This window comes from Musa acuminata, chromosome BXJ1-9, assembly GCF_036884655.1.
Source record: "Musa acuminata AAA Group cultivar baxijiao chromosome BXJ1-9, Cavendish_Baxijiao_AAA, whole genome shotgun sequence".
In the NCBI taxonomy this organism is placed as follows: Eukaryota; Viridiplantae; Streptophyta; class Magnoliopsida; order Zingiberales; family Musaceae; genus Musa; species Musa acuminata.
Window position 1 is genome coordinate 9,159,481 of NC_088335.1, and position 20,422 is coordinate 9,179,902.

A 20,422-nucleotide genomic window follows, 5' to 3' on the forward strand; every position below is an offset into this window, starting at 1 on the left:
ATCCTCCATAAATATGATATTTAGTTGTTTATAAATAAAAAAATATATTTTTTCATCCTTTCTAATAACTTCACATATCCAACTCAACATAAATATAAATAAATTATTTTTTATATTTTTTTAAAATTTTAAATGTGTTGAAATGATCAAACAACTCTTGATGTCTGTCATCATTTTAATCATTCTATTCTAATTCTGAATAATATCTTCATCTTAAATAATTAATCATATATATATATATATATATATATATATATATATATATATATATATCGGTCTATCCAATTTGATCGAACCATGTGATCATCATCCTCTCCAAGCCATTATATTAACACTCTTATCATATACAGCGGCTTGGGTCTCGTTTACACCCACTCTGCCTCCTCGGGCTGATACCTGCCATCGTTGATCGATCCCTGTGCAGTAATCATCTGGAGAAACATTGCGGAGTAGATATGGCAAACAGTGCAAGGAAACAACAGCAGCTTGTGGAATCACTGACCCATGTACAGTAATCTTCAGAAGCAACACTACAGAGAATGAGGAACATAGTTCAGATTACTGGACATCTTTCCCCCTTCATTTGACACCAGAATAAGTTCCATCCACAACATTGAGGAATCTCTTCCTCCTTGTAGAACTCAATCTTCAACTTGTAGAACTCATGTCAACATGTTAATACAATCATTAACGAGGTGAAAATCCCATGAACAATTCATAGGTTTTAGTTTCACGAAGGAGAGATTGCAAAGCCATGACACAGATCTTACAATCCTAATGACACAACTCACAAAATTGTCACAACACAGACAATGAAAGGCTATAAACCAATTGGAAACAAGAATCCATGAGAAGAACACTGTTTAGTATTTATGTATGCAGAAAGATGTGGAGGACAATTTCCTCTGTTACATGAATACATCAACCTATTCTAACCCATGCACGGAGAAGATGGGAAAAGAAGCCAAGAAATTACAGGAGGCCATGAAGAAGCAACAGATCAAACTACACGAATTCTCTTCTTGGGAGGGAGAGAAAGGAAGACCGAGGTAAGATCGCGAGGCACGGCGCAGAATTCCCTCGAGGGAGCCACCGGCGCTCTCCTTGCCGGCTTCGGCTTCTTCGGAGCCGGCGGGCACACGAGGAGGGGCTTAAGAACGTGCTCCTCCGACTTGGGCGTGACACAATCATCGTCGTCGGTGCTGGTGACCTCGGGGCAGCGGCCTTCGGCCGGCTTGTCCCGGATCGGCGTTGTCTTGATGGGTGGAACCAGAGGCAATTCACCCATCACGACCACCTCGGCGCCCATGGGCACTGAAGACGAAGATGTTGCAGAGACCGCGAGAGAGACAGACGGGTAGCTTGGGAAAGGGCGGAGGTGAAGAAGAAGAAGAAGAAGAAGAAGAAGAAGAAGAAGAAGAAGAGGAACAAATTTGGAGGGAGAGGGAAGGCCGAGGAGTTATATAGTCACAGAAGAAGAAGGCGAAGGGGTAGAGAGGCATCCGATTGCGTGCGAATAAGAAACGCAAGGGCACATCCGTCATTCGACATGGGGAAGATGCATTCAAGTGCACTAATTGCAGCATTCAATTACACGAAGAGATTCGATATAATAATGACGATTTAGAGCGGCCCTGAAGGATTTAATGGTGCCGAACAACCTAAAGGCCCTTCAATTTAAGCAAAACCACACGAGTGCCACTCCCCCCGGTGGAACGTTTCAACGGCTCCGCGTTCCACATCGCCCGGCAGGCAAAAGCTGCTCCACCCACGTGGCGTTTGGTGGCTCGCTGGGGTTTGAGCTTCCTGCGTCAAGACTAACCGATACCCTTTTCTTTACCGAATCAAAAGGTTTGATGCCATGTTCATCATGTGGAAGCCATGTGATGACGAGAGTGGACCGATCCCGACCACCATGACGCTATCAAAGCATCCGATGCGATGATGAAATATGATAGACTGGTGGCATGTTCGTGGCCTAATTTGCGGAATGATGAGGTGGAACAAGTCAGGCAGTAGCTCGACCAACTCGTTCATCCAACCTTCCAAGCATGCCTCATTCTTGCTTGGGCATTCATGTAACTAAAAAGCTGTGCTACAATGGAGACATGGGGAAATCCATGGAAGCTCATCATCAAGTTTGGTAGAACCAGCCATGAACAGCTTGCCCGTGTACTTGCTAACCAGCAGTCTATATTGTTAGCTGTTAATTGGAATCTGAGAGAACTGAGGCATGGCTTGTGTGTTCGAGACAAAGAAAAAAAGATGGGCAAAGAGCTGGAGACAGCCAAAGCCATTTGAGTAAAAAGGAGGGGTTGATGCGAGCACAGGAATGATTGGAGCACGCTGCAAGTTCCTGAGAGCAGCCTTGTGGTGGTGTCGAGGGTTGTTCAAATCTGTGCTGGACAAGAAAGAGGCAAAGCAGATCTTTTGGAGTTTCTTTCACTTCATTGCCATGTGAAAAGCTCTCACCAAAGGAAACCAACAACTCGAGGATATCTCACGGTATGAGAGTGTGTTGAGGAAAGCGGCTCAGGCCATGTCCACCCACCTCTCTCTCTCTCTCTCTCTCTCTCTCTCTCTCTCCATGCCTAAGAGAAAAAGACCATCGAAATAACCACAAGGAAAGTGTCTTTGTACTCTATTTCTCAGTTTTTGACTTCACCTCTCTTTCTCTCTACCCCCTCAAAAGAAAAGACCTCAGCATATTCTTTAATCCATCTCAGATTCTGTCCCACCTCTCTCTCTCTCTCAAGAAAAGACTACAGTAAATTATAAGAAAGAAGGTGGCTTCCTTTGTATTCTATATATGGGGACAGGTGAGAGGGTCTTCAGAGAGCAAACCAAAGGTGCAGAGTAGTGAATGAATCCTCCTTGCGTGTTCTGGCCGTCAACAGGCACATGGAATGGAGTAAAGAATGGAGAGTACCCACCACTCACAAGCAACTTCCTTCAGCTGCACACTTAACAAATTGGAGTCACAGATCCCTATCCCCTATCCCTTTCCCAAGCCACTATGGACATTTATTCCCAGGTACTCTTTGTATATTATGTCTCAGCCTTCAAAGCTGTGACAGTGTACAGATTCAGGTTACCAATGGCAGATATAGTATTGAGTTTTTGATAACTCAGCTTTCAACAAGAAGATGTTGTTGATGATTCTGCTAACCAAGTACAGCTTCTATACCTAGAGTTTAACCTCTAGGGATCAGTTTAAGTGTGCATGCTGTTGTTTTGAGGTGTTTTTAGACAGCAAACTTGATGGATTGTAACCACTTTTTCTAATCACCAAGTATAACACTTCAAGTAGCTCTAGTGTGTCTAAGCTCTAACCTATGTAGTAAGATGTGCAATTCTAGACCCTGAGGACAAATGCAATTCTCTAGTAGAACATATAGATTGAGGAATCTAGATAAGCGTATATGGAAGAGAGTTTTTTTATGTATATAGGAAACAAGAGAATTGAAGGATTCATGCAATCTACAGAGAAAAATAACAGGAGACATGTAAGATTCATATAACAAAATATATTACCACAGAGAGAGATTAGTGGTGCATGAAGAACACTGAGGGTTTGAGAAGCAAGATGAAAAAGGAAACCATCTCTTTCAAACTAAATATCAAATGTAGTCACTAAGTAGGCAACTAAATACCAAGCAGATATAGATACATAAAAAAGATGATCAATTTGCTGATTAGCTTCTCAGTAAGGTGAGAAACATGGGTGTTATATTTGTAATGATTGTCCTTTTGGTTCTTAAAATAGATGAATTGATTTTCTGTTTGAATACTTAATGCTCGACATAAAAAATATGAAGAGTTATTATTGTTTGCAACACTTGCCTCTTATTCATAAAATTTAAGTATCTAACATTTTTTATTGAGAGGAATTGAAATTCTGATGCTCATTTATTTGAATTTGTATTGATTCCGTCACGACAAGAACATAAGAACATGTGGGCCAAACATCCAAAAATACACAAAAGATGTTCCTTGATGATGAATCATAGCTCACACTTGTTATGAGATCTATCTTCAGTGTCAAAGCTTATATGCCAAAAGGTTTTAGGGTCCTTTTCATTAATGACAGAGCTCCTAGATGTTGTTACCTACTGAGTCACTCTGAAACATTAAAGCAACAAAGGTGCATGACACCAAGAAACTAGAGAAGTTTGATGGCCCTATGATGTGCAACATGCTTATTTGGAAGATTGGGTAATTTAGAAGGTTTTCAGATCCCAATGAGATCTAAATCTATTGCTTTGTCCTTAGGCTTTCTCATGTGCAAGTGCTAAAAGTAGTTCTGAATAAGAAATGATAAGGAGAGAATGCTACCCATGCACCCGATCCATATTGTAAGGAAATTCTCATGAGCATTGGATGCTTTCCAATGCTGCCATGGTGTTCATAGCTTGATGGCCATTTACAAACTCAGATCACTGATGTAGTTTCACTCTCAATTCACTGGTCTGAGACTGTTGGCCTCTTCCTTACTGACATTGAAGTAATTCTCAGGCTAGCTATTCTCATCTAGTGAACATCAAAATGCTTTCTGCATAGCTGCATATGATGATTCTTTTCTGGACTAAGACTGTGTCCAGCAACTGAAGTTTCAGTCAGACAAAGAACTAATATCACTTCCAGTAGTAGGACTGTTTTTACCCTAACAGATAAGCTGTAGTTGATAAATGCCAAATAAGTTCTTAAAGTCATCAGCAAAACCTAAGTGTATAAAACAAGATCTACAATGCTTTGCTATTCAAATTATTAGTATGGTTTAAGCTGTTTGTATGTTCAACAAGATGAGGAACCAAACGAAGTAGTAATATTCCAGGATCTGATTGACTATTTTATTCTGGTCCAGATGCAATGGCATGTCATTAATTAGAGGAAAAAAACACACATTTAGGACTTGGGTGCTCATATGATTTTTATGGTGAAACTGTGAGTTGTCAAGCATTGTGTGCCAAGCATGTCAATTAATCATATTGACATGCAGGGGGGACAAACATGCCTTGAGTAGGATTCCAATGTCTTTATTTCTCAAAGAAAATGGATCAGTGGTGCTAATATAACTTTCTTACCTCCTCCGATCCTCCCAATCAAGCATTGGATTCCAAATCCCTCTTCATTTAAATCAAATAATCCATTCCTATCAAAGAACAAACAAGAACAGTTCTTTTAATTTTAAGCCTTGCACAAAAGTCCATAAATAACACCATTTTAAGAGTTTTTCAAGTCATGTAATTTGTAAATGACTAGATGCATGTATTCTAATTTAAGATGAAAAGGAAAATTGTTATCTTTTAATATATATGGCTATGCTCTTATGTAGGTCACAATCCAATTAAGCCATATTTCTAATAGGCTGAGTGGCTGGGGAAATCTAAACCCTATGAGGAATGGAATCTCCTCATAACATCTTAGCCCTTTAGGGATCTCATGCATCCCATTACAGTTATACAGGCCCACTGTGTACCCATTAAACATAAACATATAATAGATTTCCAAAGGATAAAAACGAAGGGAAGTTTTTTTTTTCCAATATATATTTATATTTTCGCAGGTGACATTGACACCATACAAGTGATATTCTTAATTTGTTAATATGGGGTTAATAAGGAAAATCATACCTGAAAAAAGAGACAAATCAACAAAGTCACTGTGCCAGAGGAAGAAAATACGGACTTGCTCTTCTTAAACATCTAACTAAATATTTTTAATTCCAAATACCCAGTGACATGTTTGACAATTGATAAAATATCAGGGTTTCCAATTCTCAGATCTTATTCATTCCTTCATCCTATTCTCCTACCACAATTATACATGGACATGGGTCCCAACTACCTGATTTAATAAGAGATGCACACTGCAAAAATATCCCATGAGAAATTGATGAATGAATGAATGAACGAAACACTAAGACTTGAGAGATTGTGCATTTCTGATAATAGAGAGAGAGTTTATGAAAACTAGCAATATTAGCAAGGAGCACTAGAATACATCTAGGTAAGTAATCAGGTTGGATTCAAACTAAATAGAACTAACATTGGCAATCTACATGATCTAAATATGGATTTGAATCCTGTAATTTTCGATTTAAGTCCCACATTGGACCCAATAATCGATTTCTAATATTATTACAGATAGAATTAAGATTCATAATCAAGTTTGATAATGTTTTTTTTTTTTCCAAGGGTAAGAGATGAAAGCGGGATTTAAGTCTAACACCTTACAATGATCTAAAAAAGTCCAATTAATGTAGTTAATCTAGCTAACACATTCAAAAAAATATATCAGACGAGATTTCGGACCCTCATACGTCAATAAGTAGTATACCACTAAAACTATATATATTATGAGATTGTGAACCTCGATCTTTGATAGATGAGTTTGGTACACCATCATTAGAATAAACTAATGTTTAAGGTGCAAGTGTGATAATGTTAACTAAAAAGTATGATACAAATATGATAATAATTTTTAGTTATATTTTGAGGTGCCTGTGTCCAAGTCTATCGACCACACTTATCATAGGTTAATGGTTCCCTATAACAAGCCAACCCGGTCCCAACTAGGGTTCACCTTACCAATTCGAGTCGATGTACCGATTAGTCGATCGTACAGTACGTACCACCCCATACTGATGTACCATGTGTCGCTATAGCGGGGCTTATCAACGACATAGGAAAATGATAAAAATTAACTCCAAAAATTCCTAAAAGATAGAAAAGAAATTAGATTATGAGTTTTAAGTTAGAAATAAATATAAATTTAGTATAAATTTAGCAAAAATAATCTAATTTATGAAATAATAGTGGCATATATCTTTTCGGGCTTCGAGGAACAACTTTGTGGTACGTTCTAGACTATCCTTCCATTGATATTGAATTATGTGCAAAGAAATGATTTAAATTATTAGATTATGAGTTAAACAACTAAACTTTAAGATTCAAATTAGTCAAGTAATCCATCAATGGATACACCTGTTTCTACTACCAAAAAAATGATGAGACTCAAATGGGCAATGGATCAAGATCCTCGATCCTACATATTTATATCAATTTAATATGTTTATTGGACCCAATCCTAAAATTAATCCCATAACATAGTATACTAATACACCGTATATCATTAGTGCATCAATGTGGTGATGGTCGTAGTTTGATCATCGTGAACTGCACGTGTCCGAGACGACTCTTGCGATAAGTACGATTGTAGCACGTATTGGTGCGGAGGTTAGCGAATGTTGGAACTACTTACGCTACTAATATGCTACTTTATATCAAAAGATTGATCACTATACTACTAGGAGAAAAATGACCAACTATCACCATACTACTATTGGTCGTAAGATTCTCCCTAATACAAAGACTACGAATACGATGAGCTTCGCTCTGTATATATGTCGTGTAAGCTCTATTGCATTTGCTCCAAATCATGCACTATCTTCGTTTTCTCCTTCTATGTATAAACTTGACCAGTACCTCGTCGAGCTCAATAATCTAAATCTTGGGTGGCATGCTTAAAATACTACTCTTCGGTCCATGCACCACCCTCAAACTATATAGACAAGACCATTGACTCCCCAATGTTGCCGCCATTGTCGATTAAGACATTATTGTCCACATCATTGTTATCTCTGGACCGAGTGGGTTGCTGAATGCGATTAAGAAGGTGCCTCATCGCCCGACTCGATTCTTTCCGACGATGCAGTTGATGTTACTGTCTTCCCCTTTGCCTTTGCCTTTGCATGCTAGGCGAATAACTGTGACGGTCGGGTGTAGGACGTGGAAGATCTCCCACTTCCTCAAGCAAAGGATCCTCTTAGTTCTCTACTGCTTCGACTCACTCTAACATCGATTATAAATTTTCATTGTAGTATTGAAGGTCGATGAGATCAATCTCTGGTTCCTTGTCCAGCTCGACACATCGCAACCTTAGCCGCTTGTTGTAGAAGACATATATCAATTTCTTCAACCTTCTATACGATAGTCTGTTATGGACATTCGTATGAATCAATGTGAATGTTGACTAATTACGTTCGCAAACACTTATCGTTGTCTATGAAAGTACACGGACAATAACCTTCCTTAAATTTAGTGCGTCTCCTCCAAATTGTAACCACCACTCGACTACAAAAAGATATAAATAGAATTTTATTAGCATAAAAAATAATTAATATCGAATATAATTTATAATCAACATGTGTGTAATTTTCTTTTATCGTGATCCATATTGTAATGATACGATACAACTATATCGTCAGATAATGAACCGATTGTTTCTTAGAATAATCGACCCTCCATAATAGCATCGACTACATCGATAGTGTTTGACAAGAGTCAATATATAAATTTCTTAATGTCGATAATAAATCTAATCACATTCTAAGACTATATCGAAAATGAATGGCAGAATTTAGATAATACGCTTCAAGAAAAATAATTTCATTAGTAAGAATTTTTTTAAGATTAAAAATTTATGAATTAAATTACATTGAATATGAATTTACTTGTATTATGGATGTCTTAGTTCATATGAACTTTGGTCCTACGATCGACGATCTGTAAATATTGTTCGATCTGAAAATCATTTGTGAATGTTTTCTTGACCTCCTCTTTTGCTGTAATCAACATATGTCTAAAATAAGGCATTTGGTAATGCTTGTCCAGATCGACCTTATGAAGGACAACATAAAGTGGTTATACTCTTGTTATAATTTCATCCATGGCATCCCAAAATCTAAAAGAAAGAATAGTCTTTTTTACTTTTTGTTTCTATCGTTTGATCTCGAATACCTAAAATCGGACCATTTCTCCGAGGTAATCATTGCCTTGAGACCTGCCTCTTATATTCATGCAATGAGCTGCACAGAGAGTCCAAAACAATATTTTCCTTTTTTCCATCAATTGCAAACTAATCTTCTTTAAATTGGCTCTATTGTTGGTGACTATCTGGACAATGTATTGTGATCTAATCTCCTCTACTACGGTGTCCATTATGTTTTTAATGTAGTTTGCATTTTGAATCTTATTGGAAGCATTGACTGACTTATGAAAAACCACAATGTCCATTGCAATACATAAAAAAATTCATGATACTCATTTTTGTTGATCTTGTCCAACTATCACATATCAATGTCTATATTATGTTTCTAATATAGTTTGCATTTTGAATCTTATCGGAAGCATTGACTGGCTTATGAAAAACCACCACATGTCTATTGTAATACATACAAAAATTCATGATACTCATTTATGATCTTGTCCAACTGTCACATATCAATGTCACCCCATATTTATCCTACTATCTCTTGAAGGATTTGATTCAATCATTCATTTTTATTACATTCTCATCTAAATAAATGCTGTGGATCTCCTTCGGTGTTGATGGTTGGATCTCCATACCAGCCTTTTGGATAAAGGAGACTCTACTCTGATAATATTGATGTTGGGTTATGTTTGTCAAAATCCTATAGAAGTTGAACCATTTAGCTATTGCCTTCTCAGTATCTCGCTTTTTATTTTTGTATATACATCATCATTCAGTGTCTGCTTCGTTGTCTATAGAGAATAGGCTTACAGATCAATATCAATAATATATGGTATTGATCTCTTACCAAGTCCTCTAATAAAACAATGGATTCCACCTTATCTCATGCTACCAATTCGACTCAAGTGAGGAGGTTGCCTCATCCTGGTTGACCTATGGAATCCCTATGGCACAGATCTACTACCACCACCATGCTTCCATTGTGAGTCAGGTCATCAATGCCTCATTATTTTTTCGTATATGTATTGATGCTCTAGTGATGAAATCATCATTAATTTCACTAATCATATCATTAACATAGCCAATTATTCCCAAATTATTTATTTTTTATCATTATAAACATGTTAAATATTCTAATAAGCATTAAAGATATTTAATTGACCTAATATGAATCAAATTTTAATTAAATAAATATTAAATACACTAATCACAACATTAATATAATTAATTAATCCTTGATTAATCCTCTTTCACCTTGTAAATATATCAAACACCTTAATGTGTGTTAAAGATATCGAATTGACACAATATGTATTAAATTTTAATTAAATCATCATTAAAATCATTAGTTACAACATTAAAAAAATTAATTAAAACTTAATTAAACCTATTATACCATTATAAACATGTAAATCACCAATACAAAGATTTGACCAATTGAGTGTAAAAAATCAACATTAGACACATTAATTATAATATTGAAGATCTTAATTACTCCCTAATTAACATAATTATACCATCATAAAGACCTCAAATATCCTATTAGACATTGAAAATAGAATAGACTTAATCTCATAAATCATCAAAAAAAATATATATATACCTTTGATTAGAGAATTCTTCTTTTAACTTAGGTATTAATCCTCCCTAACTAGTCTTCCAAGCTTGATCCGAATCATAAATCGTAGCTTTGTTAAGTTTTAAGAGAGTGCAAATATGAGAAAAGAGAAAGAAGGGAGTTAGAAAGAGATTAAGAGCGTAGGAGAGTTTGAAAGAGGGGAAGGTTTAAAAACCCTTTCGATCTGACTGTTAGTATTGGTCAAACCTGATATGTTAATTAGCCTTATAAATCGAGGTGTCATAATTTTGCCCACACAGGGCTTGACGTACTCGTCAAACCCTAGGATGGTGCCTATGAGGCATAACCTAATGGTAGCTCCACATATTAAATGTCAAGCCAAAATACATAAGCTAAGATTAAAAATAGTATGTCATCTGGCTCTTATAAGTCAATCTTAATCTTATCCATTTTCGATGTGGGATTAATCGAGATATTACAAATGGAGATCTCATAGCAGGCCATATAGGTTCATTTAACATATACCACTCGGCATTTGATGGTTCGCATACCAATCTCTTGTCACACCAATACATACCACCTATACCGGGTGATATACAACAACACGACAAACTTTAATCGTAACCACGCATCAATTTCATTTCCATACACACGAATCTACCCAATCCCCCCTTGCAATAGTCCTATCCTGGTCAAAATCATTGTGTTAATCAAAGGAAAAAGTCTTAATTCCAGCGGATACTGATGCATCTACAGATATCTACTCCCACCGTTTGTGTTTTCTTGATAAATTTAATCCAAGAACAGTATAGGAGAGGGATGAGATTAATTAATGCCTCGTGATTCGGAAACTTAAATATTGGTATTTAAATAAGATAAGGCGAGGGATGAGAAACCTACCTTTTGATTAAGAGGTCCGGCTGCACCACTTGGTGGCAGAAGGCGCGCACGTATCTGGGCGATGCCATCACGAGGGATGAGATGTAATCACTACCGTCTGATGGAAAAGTTGCGGTTCGATTTGCATTTCTAAGTCCCGCTTCGCCCACCACTCCATTTCTTCCGGGCTTTGAGCTTTTGGTTCTTGGAAACTAAGTGCGATAATGGCCGTTGATCTGGTGAGGGCACGAAGATGGACGAGCGGATGGCGTTCCAGAGGTAGGCGGCGATGGCGGAGTTCCGCTCCTTGGAGCGACTCGTCTCGCCGCAGTTCGACTGCCGCGACATCACCGAGCTCACCGTCTCCAAGTTCAAGAAGATCACCCCCATCTTCCACCGCACCGGCCACGCCCGATTCCACCGCGGTCCAGACCCAGCCTCTACGTCGAGGCCGGCGCCGCAGCCCATGGGCCTCGCCCCGGCCAAGCCGCGTGCGCGGAGCCTGACCCTGGACTTCACAAAGCCGATCGCCTGAAGAGGGTGATACGATACGCGCGCCAGAAACAAGCTGGAAGATGATCTATATCCCATCCGAGGGGCACTCGTGGCGCAAGTACGGGCGGAAGCCCATCAAGGGCTCCGCCTACCCAAGTTAAGCACCTCCCTCCTCCTCTTCCGCCGCCTCTTCCCCACCGTCTGACCCAGATCGTGCAGCTAAACCCCCTCTTTTCCTCCTCCATCACAGGCGGTACGCCAATGGCCGCCGCGGCAACACTGCGCCGCCCGTGCCCGCCGATGCTACCGTCGCGGCCGTCCGATGCACGAGATCACCACATCACGCCCGTCCGTTCTCTCCTCTCTCTTTGTGTGAGACGGCGCCGCGGAGAAACGGGGGTGGGGGCGTTAAGACGGAACCGAAACCTGGGGTTACCATTCCCGCGCTGGATTTCATGAGCGGTTTCAAGTCCGTGGGCGTGATCTCTACGCAGCAATTCATGCTTGATGACGGATCCTCGTCGATCCGAAACCCGATACCATCTTTATCTCAATTATAATATCAATTTCTAAGCAGTCTCCGTGAAACCTATAAAATATTTCAACACCAATCTGTTCCCCCATGAGATGTCAACCTTCACACACACCTCTTGTGAAGCTATAGATGCCGCCTGACTACTGCTTTTAGATTCTTATCCGAGACTTCTTTGTCACGGTATGAATTTGGAGACATTCATTGTCAAGAATTTATTTTCTTATGCTTATCATCGATGCCTTATTTTTCCCAAAAAGAATTTATCATGTGCCGACTTCAGACTCGTTCATCACCTCTGACTCTGTATAGTTTCTGAGAAGCTGCTACATCTGAAAGCTATCTTGTCCTTCTTCTTCTTCTTCTTCTTCTTCTGGGACTCTGATGTCCCCCACCTACCCGCGTGAACTTGTGCTCATCCACCGGTCTTCGCTTCTCCACCACCAATCTCTCTCCCTCTTCTTGGCAACGACTTATCTTGTACAGTGCTTGCAGGCCCTCAGGTGGGCCTTCCTCCACCGACTTCTCACGTAGTGTATGGCCATGACGAAGGAGACTCCGCCTGCCGCCGCAGTCGAGACCGATCCCCTCAGCAGCGATCCTTGATCCTCTTCCACACGGTTCCATGTTAGTGTTGATACTTCAGCTCGGCAGACAATCTGTCTGCCAGCAGCTAAAAGTCTGGGACAACACGTTTTGTCAAGCAACGTGAACTGTTTCACTCTCCCTCGGTTGCAGAAATGTGTGCCTCGGTTGACAAATGGAGACCAGTAGGAAGGGATGATCAGTGATTGGATGCTGATCATGAAAGCGAAGAGTGGCAAATAGCGTAGTTGTCGAGCGTGATCATCTTTCTCTCGATTATTTCATGTTCTTTGACCATCGGAGTCACGTACGCGGACAGTATACATTCTCCTGTCTGCATCAGAGAGGGAGAAGAAGCCGACCGGTTCGTGTTCCCGTGGGGTTTCAGGTGGCACGCCCTATTTGTTGTGTGTGGTGTCGACGGTCGTGTCTTTTGTCGTGGACGCAGGCACGTTTTGCAGTCGTGTTTGAACGTGTCAAGCCCGGTCACCTTATCTTCCGCGTCCTTACTTCCATTTCTTTATATGCTCTCTCCTCTTCTCTCTGTCGCTTCTCTTTTCATCTCTTGGGGACACCAACCACCAAAGATTTAGCACAAGGAAACGCCCAGCTGAGTTGGGATCTTGGAGTAGCTTGCTTTCTGTCTGGCTCCCTCGCCGCCGATCCGGCGATTGATGACAACAGCGTCGCCGGGGCTCAACAGAAGGCTCTAGAGAGGAGGAGGAGGAGGAAAGAACAGGAAGGAGCGGATGTCTTCCCTCTTGCTGTCCAACGTGCTGCGGTACCACCGCGGCGAGCAGCAGGAGAAGGTGGAGGAGGAAGGAAAGGCGGTGGGGAAGAGTAATGGGTTCCGTTTGGGTAGCAGAGAAGAGGCGGAGGCGTCGTCGGACAGCTCCTCCATCGGCGCCGCCTCAACTTTGTCGTCGGACAGGAACGGCTCAGACCATGGCGGCGAGGAGGAGGAGGAAGAGGAAGAGGTGGAGAGCAAGAGAAAAGATGGGGCTTTGGGGTCCTTGGATTCCTTGGAAGACTCACTTCCCATAAAGTATCCTTCTGTCTCTCTCTCTATCCATGATCGAGCTGTTCTTGCTCAGATTTAGGGATGTTTCGAGTTCGATCAGAGTGAAATATGATGTCTCTCAACATGATCTAAATCTTGCTCCGAATTACTGCAGGCGAGGGCTATCCAACTTCTTCTCGGGGAAGTCCAAATCCTTCGCGAGCTTGTCAGATGTGGTCAACGCGAGCACCAACGACATCGTGAAGCCCGAAAACCCCTTCAACAAGCGCAGGAGGGTCCTGATGATGAGCAAGATGAGGCGAGCCTCCTGCAGCTCCCTCGTCTGCCCACCATTGCCACCACTCTCGGCCCCAGCTCACACTGTGGCGGAAGCAGAGGAGGACGAAGAGGAGGAAGAAGACGAAGAAAAGGAGAAACATGGTGGAAGATCACCTCCCTCCATGGGTCCCTTTCCCCGCCATGGCAACAGCAGCAGCATGAGGAGGAACAAGGCTTTCAGGTCTCCAAGATCCTTCTCCCTCTCTGATCTCCAACATGTCTAACTGTATGTAGTAAATCAAACTCGAAGAAATGGTACATGTTATTAATGGAGATTAATATATTAAATAGCTTTACATGATTTGTTTTTCCTCCCATCCGAAAAAAAATATTAGCATCAAATCTTTGGGGATCTTATCGTGGCCTTCTGTATAAGGCAAGTGTGGTTAATTATTAGGTGTAGGATAAGATAAGGTCTAAGAGAGCACATGCCATGGACATGACGTGGTGCTCTTATCCCCAACACCAAGCAATGCTTCGTCCTCCTATGTGGTTATGACAACGTGCTGGGTTTAGCATTTTGTAATGATATGATCAATTTTATACCAACTAAAATGACCAAATGGATTAATTAATCTTCCGAAGCATCTTGTAATTATTTATCATAAGGTGTTTCTTTATTAAGAATTTATTTAGGAATAGTTTTTCTATCATAAGGTGTCTCTTTCTCTTCTTTCCTTTTCTCTTCATCTTTCTATTATTTTTTAAATAAATAAATAAAATAAGAGTGAAGGTAATCAAGTAAAAAAATAAATAAATAAGATTGGAGGAAAAGGAGAAGAAAAAAATAACCCAATAAAACCTAAATGATTATGGGTATATTTATTTATTTATTTATTTATGAAAATATTATTTCTTAGGTAAATCAACACAGAATCATAATGGAATTAGGTTAATAATTTGATGGTTTTGAACTGAATCAAAATCGAAGTCCTATGGTTTGATTTTTTGCTTTTTACAAATTAAAACTAAAATTGATTGATTGGATTCCAAATCGATTAAAAATTAAAAAAATATAAGAAGGATTGAATCTTGATGGAATAATTTTATTTTTTTTAACAATTGGAACTAATAATTCAAATGAAAATCATTTGAAATCAATTCGGTTCTGATTCTAATTTGATAGGTCTAGTATTATCTAGTAAAAATTAATTATTAGAAATTTTTTTAGGTAAATGGTCATATATATATATATAAATTAATTACTAGAAACTATATTCTAAGTGATTTAAAAAAAATATTCATATTTTGGGTATTTCTCAATGGATTACTCCCTTTTACTTTTTTTTCCAACTTTGTTCGAAATTTGAAAAATACTTAAAATTTTTTCATCAATTTTTTTGCTTTTTTTTACTAGTTTTAAACTAATATAATATTTTTATTTGACTTATTTATAGTTTTTATAATATTTATGATATTTTATACAGATATTAAAAATATTATAAATACTACCAAAAAATATTATAAGTAATATTATGTCTCTTTGATTGTCATTACTCGTAAATCATTAGAATATTATATTTTTAAACATAGAATTAGTTTGGTTAAGGCTAGGAGTTCATTTGGATCATTTATAGAATTTCATATATATTTTATGGTATCTTTATTGTGATAGTCAAAACACTATTATAAACTAATTTTTAATTTTTATTCAGGTAATGTCATTTTTTAATTATTATAAATACCTTGTAATGTTTTTATTGCGATAGGCAAACAACTCTAACATGCAAAAAAAATAGAAATATTTTGAGTATTTTTTTAAATTAAGAGTACTACTTGAAAAATTAAAATTAGGGTATCCATTGAGAAACATCCAAAATATAAATATTTTCTAAAAAAATATTATAATATATATATATATATATCATTAAGGTAAAATAAAAAGAAAAGAAAAAAAAGCTACAAAGCGGCATGTTGGTCATTCCAATATACATACAATACACCGCGAGGGAGGGCAAACACGTGCTTCATTCTACGGCTATCCTCCCGGGCAGAACCGAGCCCATGAACCCAAACTCCACCACATTTCCCTCTTTACCCTCCACACTCAGTCTCACATTCCCGCCCTTTTCGACCGTCCTCAAGGAGGCTTGGAATACGTCCCTCACCCACCTCTCAAAGAAGCTCTCCGAGAAGGAACCAGCGGCCGCCGTCAGCTCCTCCACCGCCGCCCCATCGATCGACAGCTGCCCCGTCCGCTCGTCGCCGCTCCTCGCCTCGTCGAATGCCCGGCGGAGCTTCGAAGCGAGATTCTCCGACGCGAGGCTCGGCCTCTCCAGGGTGAACTGAGCAGTCATTAGGTCGAGCAGCTGAGGTGGAAGAGGGGGCGGCATCCCTCCGTCGGTCTCGCTGGTTAGGTCGCTCGGGACGTCTTCATCCTCCTTGCTGTCGCTGCAGCACCACCCCCTGTCTTCCTCCTCCTCCTCCTCAGCAAGTAGGTTCAGGTCAATGCCGCGATCCCTTATTCGAGGTCTCTTTGATTCGTCCTGCAACTCGGTTTCGGGCTTCCTTTTGAGACCGCTCTCGGTTGAGCGTCCTTCGGCCCGCAACATCATCTTGATCACACCGTTGGATCCCCCGCCGATGTCTTCGCAGTCGGCCGAATGTGATGTGGTCATGACAAAGATTGAATCAGCCAAGCACACTTCTTCTCCGGATGAATTCTCAAAAGCTCCCGCCTTTAGGACATCTGCGAGAGATCTGAGGAACCCGGTATCTGCTTGATCGATGTCCTCAATGAGAACCACAAACTTGGAATCCTTCTCAAAGGCTTCTCCGAGGATCTCGCCACATGAGCTAGTTTCGCTCGCCCCTTTCCTCATGTTGACGTGTATTAGCTTGTGGGTGGATCCACCAAAATGCTCGAGCATCACTCGCGCCAGTCTCCTCTTGGAAATGCCATCACTACCGCATAACAGCAGGCGAAGGGCCTTGTTTTCGCATGTTCTGCATTCGCTCAGTGCTTCCACAATCGCAGGGATGATCTCGGATTGCCAAGGCATGTTGTCTTGCAACTTCTGGGTTAATTCTCGTCGGCCTGCCATTGCTTCTTCCTGCTCGTTCGATGTCGCCGAATCTGAGACTGCAGCACTACACAGAGACAGAGTGATTCCAACATCCTGATTTCCTGGCTTTCTGAGGGAATTCAAGCTGACTGCAGAAGGCCTTGGCTTTGGTTCATCCTTTTGCTGCCAGCTTCGCATTCCATTTCTCAGATCGACGGAGTTGAAGGGGGAACCACCATCAAGTTCTGCAGTGGCCTCAGAGAAAGACAGAGAATATGGTTGCATCATGATCTTGCTCTGGTTGCTGCTAGACCACCATGGATACGATGAAGAGCAGGTGTTGTACTTGCCAGTGGAACTCTGACTGAAGAAGGGGGGATACAAATGGCTTTGACGTTGTCTAGTGTGATGGAGACTTTGGCACAGACTGTTCCATTTCCTTTTCAATTCCAGCAAGGCATTTCCTTTACAAATGACATTGATCTTGCTCTGGTGGTGCTTGTCTGGTCTCTGTCTTTGCAGCCAGGATGGCAATTGTACTGAGCCAAAGTTGGTGTCTTTGGCCTCTGACTTGAGAACCAAAGCTTCTTTCTCAAAATGGGCGGTGCATTCATCACAACACATGAGCTTCTCACCATCCTTGGAGCTAAAAACCTCTGAACCAAGAAGTTGAAGTGGATACTCCCTGACTTTAGTATACCTTGAGTCTGGGCCACTGCAGAACAAGGTAAAAGAAATAGAACTAGATTAGAGCTAAATGATTTGAATACCATCTGATACTTGTACATTTTTTTCTCTGCATCATTGTATTTTTGCTTAATAATTAAGGCAATGTTGATGCTCAGACCACTGCACATTCTTTGTTAGGAAACAAGAGCTGGAGCACAGGAAAGCATCGTAGCATTGAGAAAGACATGAGGCTTTGTGTTGGTGGTCTCACCTGGGAGCTTGGAGGCTCAATGCAAGCCCACCTGATGGAACCACCACAGCTTGAAGGGCCCACTGCTTCTCAAGAGATGGCTGCCTCATCTGGCACCTCAGGTATGTGCTATAGCTTGCAGTAGCCAGCAACCACACCTTGTTGTTCACGGTCCCTCCGACATGGCTGATGCTGCTCCTGAACTCACAGAGCAACCTTCCCAGCTCTGCAACCATGTGCTCCACTGGCCTAAATCCACATCCATCCTTTGTTTCCTCATCAACTGCCCATCTCAAATTCCCTGCATAGATGATGACGTTCCTACCTACTTCATCTGATGCCATGGAACTAATCTTTTTCCTGAGGTCAGAGACCTCCAGGTCGACATCACTCTTCTTCATGAGCCTGAGGTGAACGTAGGAGAGGTGAAGTTTTATGATATCAGCAGACTTGAGCTCATCGGGGACATCTCCTCTCTCCACCTTCGCCATGAGCTCAGTTACAACCCCCTCTGTCATGGCAACCGAGTCCCCCACCACTACAGTGTTGGTCCTCCTCCCTTGTTTTCTCAGCATCACCTCCATTACCGCGCTCAAATCCTCCTTTTGGGAGGACTGAACTGGAACCGGTGGGCTTTGCTGAGAAGACAGCTTATACAATGGGCTCTTCCAGAAGCTACTCCCATGGCCGATGATATCTTTGTGTGGCTCGAGCAAGAACGGAGTGGACTGGCCCAAAACGGAACTCTCCTCCTCCAAGTTGTTCTTAACACAGGTACTGGAGAAGCCAGCTTCCCTCATCACCCTGCTCACACTGGGGTCGTCCAAGATGGAGATGATGAGCTGCTCCAGCTCCACCTTGATGGCCAAGAGAGGCTGCGGCTGTTGCTGTTGGAGCTCAACGCAGCCCCTCCTCTGGTGGGCCTGCGCTCTCTTGAGGGCTGCAATGAGAGCATTGGAGAGGCCGGAGGAGGGCGGGGGAGGAGCGGTGGGGAGCCTGTTGAGGGCCACATTGAGGCAGAGCTCAAGCGCTCTGCAGCGGAGGGGGTGGGAGGCGGGATGGTGAGGGTGGGACCTGAGGCAAGCTCTTCTGAGGAGACTGGATGAGGCAGAAGAAGAGGAGCTCAGAAGCGTGGCAGCGACATGGAGAGGGGTGACCTGGGCATGGCCTCTCCGCCTGGCCAAGCCGAGGGAGTGCTTGAGGACCGAGGCCGCCTCCGCGGTGAGGGCCTGTTGCAGTGTCCAAGCTCCTGTTCGCATTACTTAGCTCCCCACACCAACCCCCCCACCGCCCCAATGTTTTCTTACCTCTTCCTTGCACTTCGAACACAGCCTGCCTTCCTCTACTTCTCGGTGCCCTTCTTCTTCTTCTCTCTCACCTAAACCAACCCCAGCGTTTCTCTCTCCGTGGTTCAGTGGAAGCTAGAACTGGAGATGCGATGCTTGCTCTCTCTTTCTCTTCTTCTCCTTCTACTACTACTACTTTGTGGATATTAGAGTTGAGTTGCTAGCAGAAGAAGGTAGGAGAACTAAGCGGAATGAGATTTATATAGCGAAACTCTATCTCTCTCTCTCTCTCTCTCTCTCTCTCTGGCTTTTTGCTGTTGTGATTGTGGCACTGTTGCTTTTGGATTTCCCATTCGAGGATTGCTCGCTTTCACTTTCTGTACCTTTTTTGGCCTAATCCCATTCGTTTGCTTTGGTAACGTTTGTGCCAACGCAAGGCAAATATACAGGAGGCAAACACCATGATTGCTTCATGCAACACCTCAATCCACATCATCTCTGTCCATCATCACTAATCCAAGACCACCAAAAGAACCTATTCATATATATTTTTTGCATCATCACCATGTCTATATCATGTTTAATCAGTGTTAATGATGCATATGCCACACACCGGAAGCTTAATGATCACAACAATGGAAATAGTTTCACGTCTCACTAATAGTTTATCTGAACTTGCATACTGCTAAACCTAATCTAAGCTATCTTTTTCTTCACAGGCATATGCTTTCAGAAAGGCAGCAACAGGAGGACCCACCCTTCCCTCCTTTTAACGTATAAACTCTTTTGAGTGACAGACGAAGGAATGGAAATGAGAGAAAGCAGCGAAGAGGAGGAAGAAAATGAGAAGAAAGAATGGAAGATGTGATCAAAGCAGCAGAGCATACACAACTTTTATGCAAGCATCGTCTCACTTTTTCTTTTTATCTTTGGTGCAAGCTACAGTGTGATATCTCCTCATCTCAAAAGAAAGGAAAAGGAAGAGATCCCCTTGCAGCAATCCTCATGAATCAGTGTTAATGGTCCTT

The 20,422-nt window shown here is 41.2% G+C and overlaps 2 protein-coding genes and 1 long non-coding RNA gene across 3 annotated transcripts; 1 reads left to right on the forward strand and 2 right to left on the reverse strand.

Moving 5' to 3' along the window:
- Positions 1-848: 848 nt before the first annotated feature.
- LOC135593064 (uncharacterized) lies at positions 849-12,823 on the reverse strand. Its single transcript, XR_010479381.1, has 2 exons — positions 11,255-12,823; positions 849-5,152 (listed from the first exon to the last, which is right to left on the reverse strand). It is a non-coding gene; the product is annotated as an uncharacterized LOC135593064 (long non-coding RNA).
- A 222-nt stretch (positions 12,824-13,045) lies between these two features.
- Positions 13,046-14,485, forward strand: LOC135593063 (protein OXIDATIVE STRESS 3 LIKE 4-like). The gene is made up of 2 exons (XM_065082870.1): positions 13,046-13,890; positions 14,021-14,485. The coding sequence occupies exons 1-2, from the start codon at positions 13,595-13,597 to the stop codon at positions 14,406-14,408; spliced, it is 684 nt and encodes a 227-aa protein (XP_064938942.1). The 5' UTR covers positions 13,046-13,594; the 3' UTR covers positions 14,409-14,485.
- A 1,588-nt stretch (positions 14,486-16,073) lies between these two features.
- On the reverse strand, positions 16,074-19,574 carry LOC135593065 (protein SMAX1-LIKE 4-like). Its single transcript, XM_065082871.1, has 2 exons — positions 18,130-19,574; positions 16,074-17,904 (listed from the first exon to the last, which is right to left on the reverse strand). Exons 1-2 carry the CDS (start codon positions 19,365-19,367, stop codon positions 16,152-16,154), a joined length of 2,991 nt encoding a protein of 996 aa, XP_064938943.1. The 5' UTR covers positions 19,368-19,574; the 3' UTR covers positions 16,074-16,151.
- Positions 19,575-20,422: the final 848 nt, after the last annotated feature.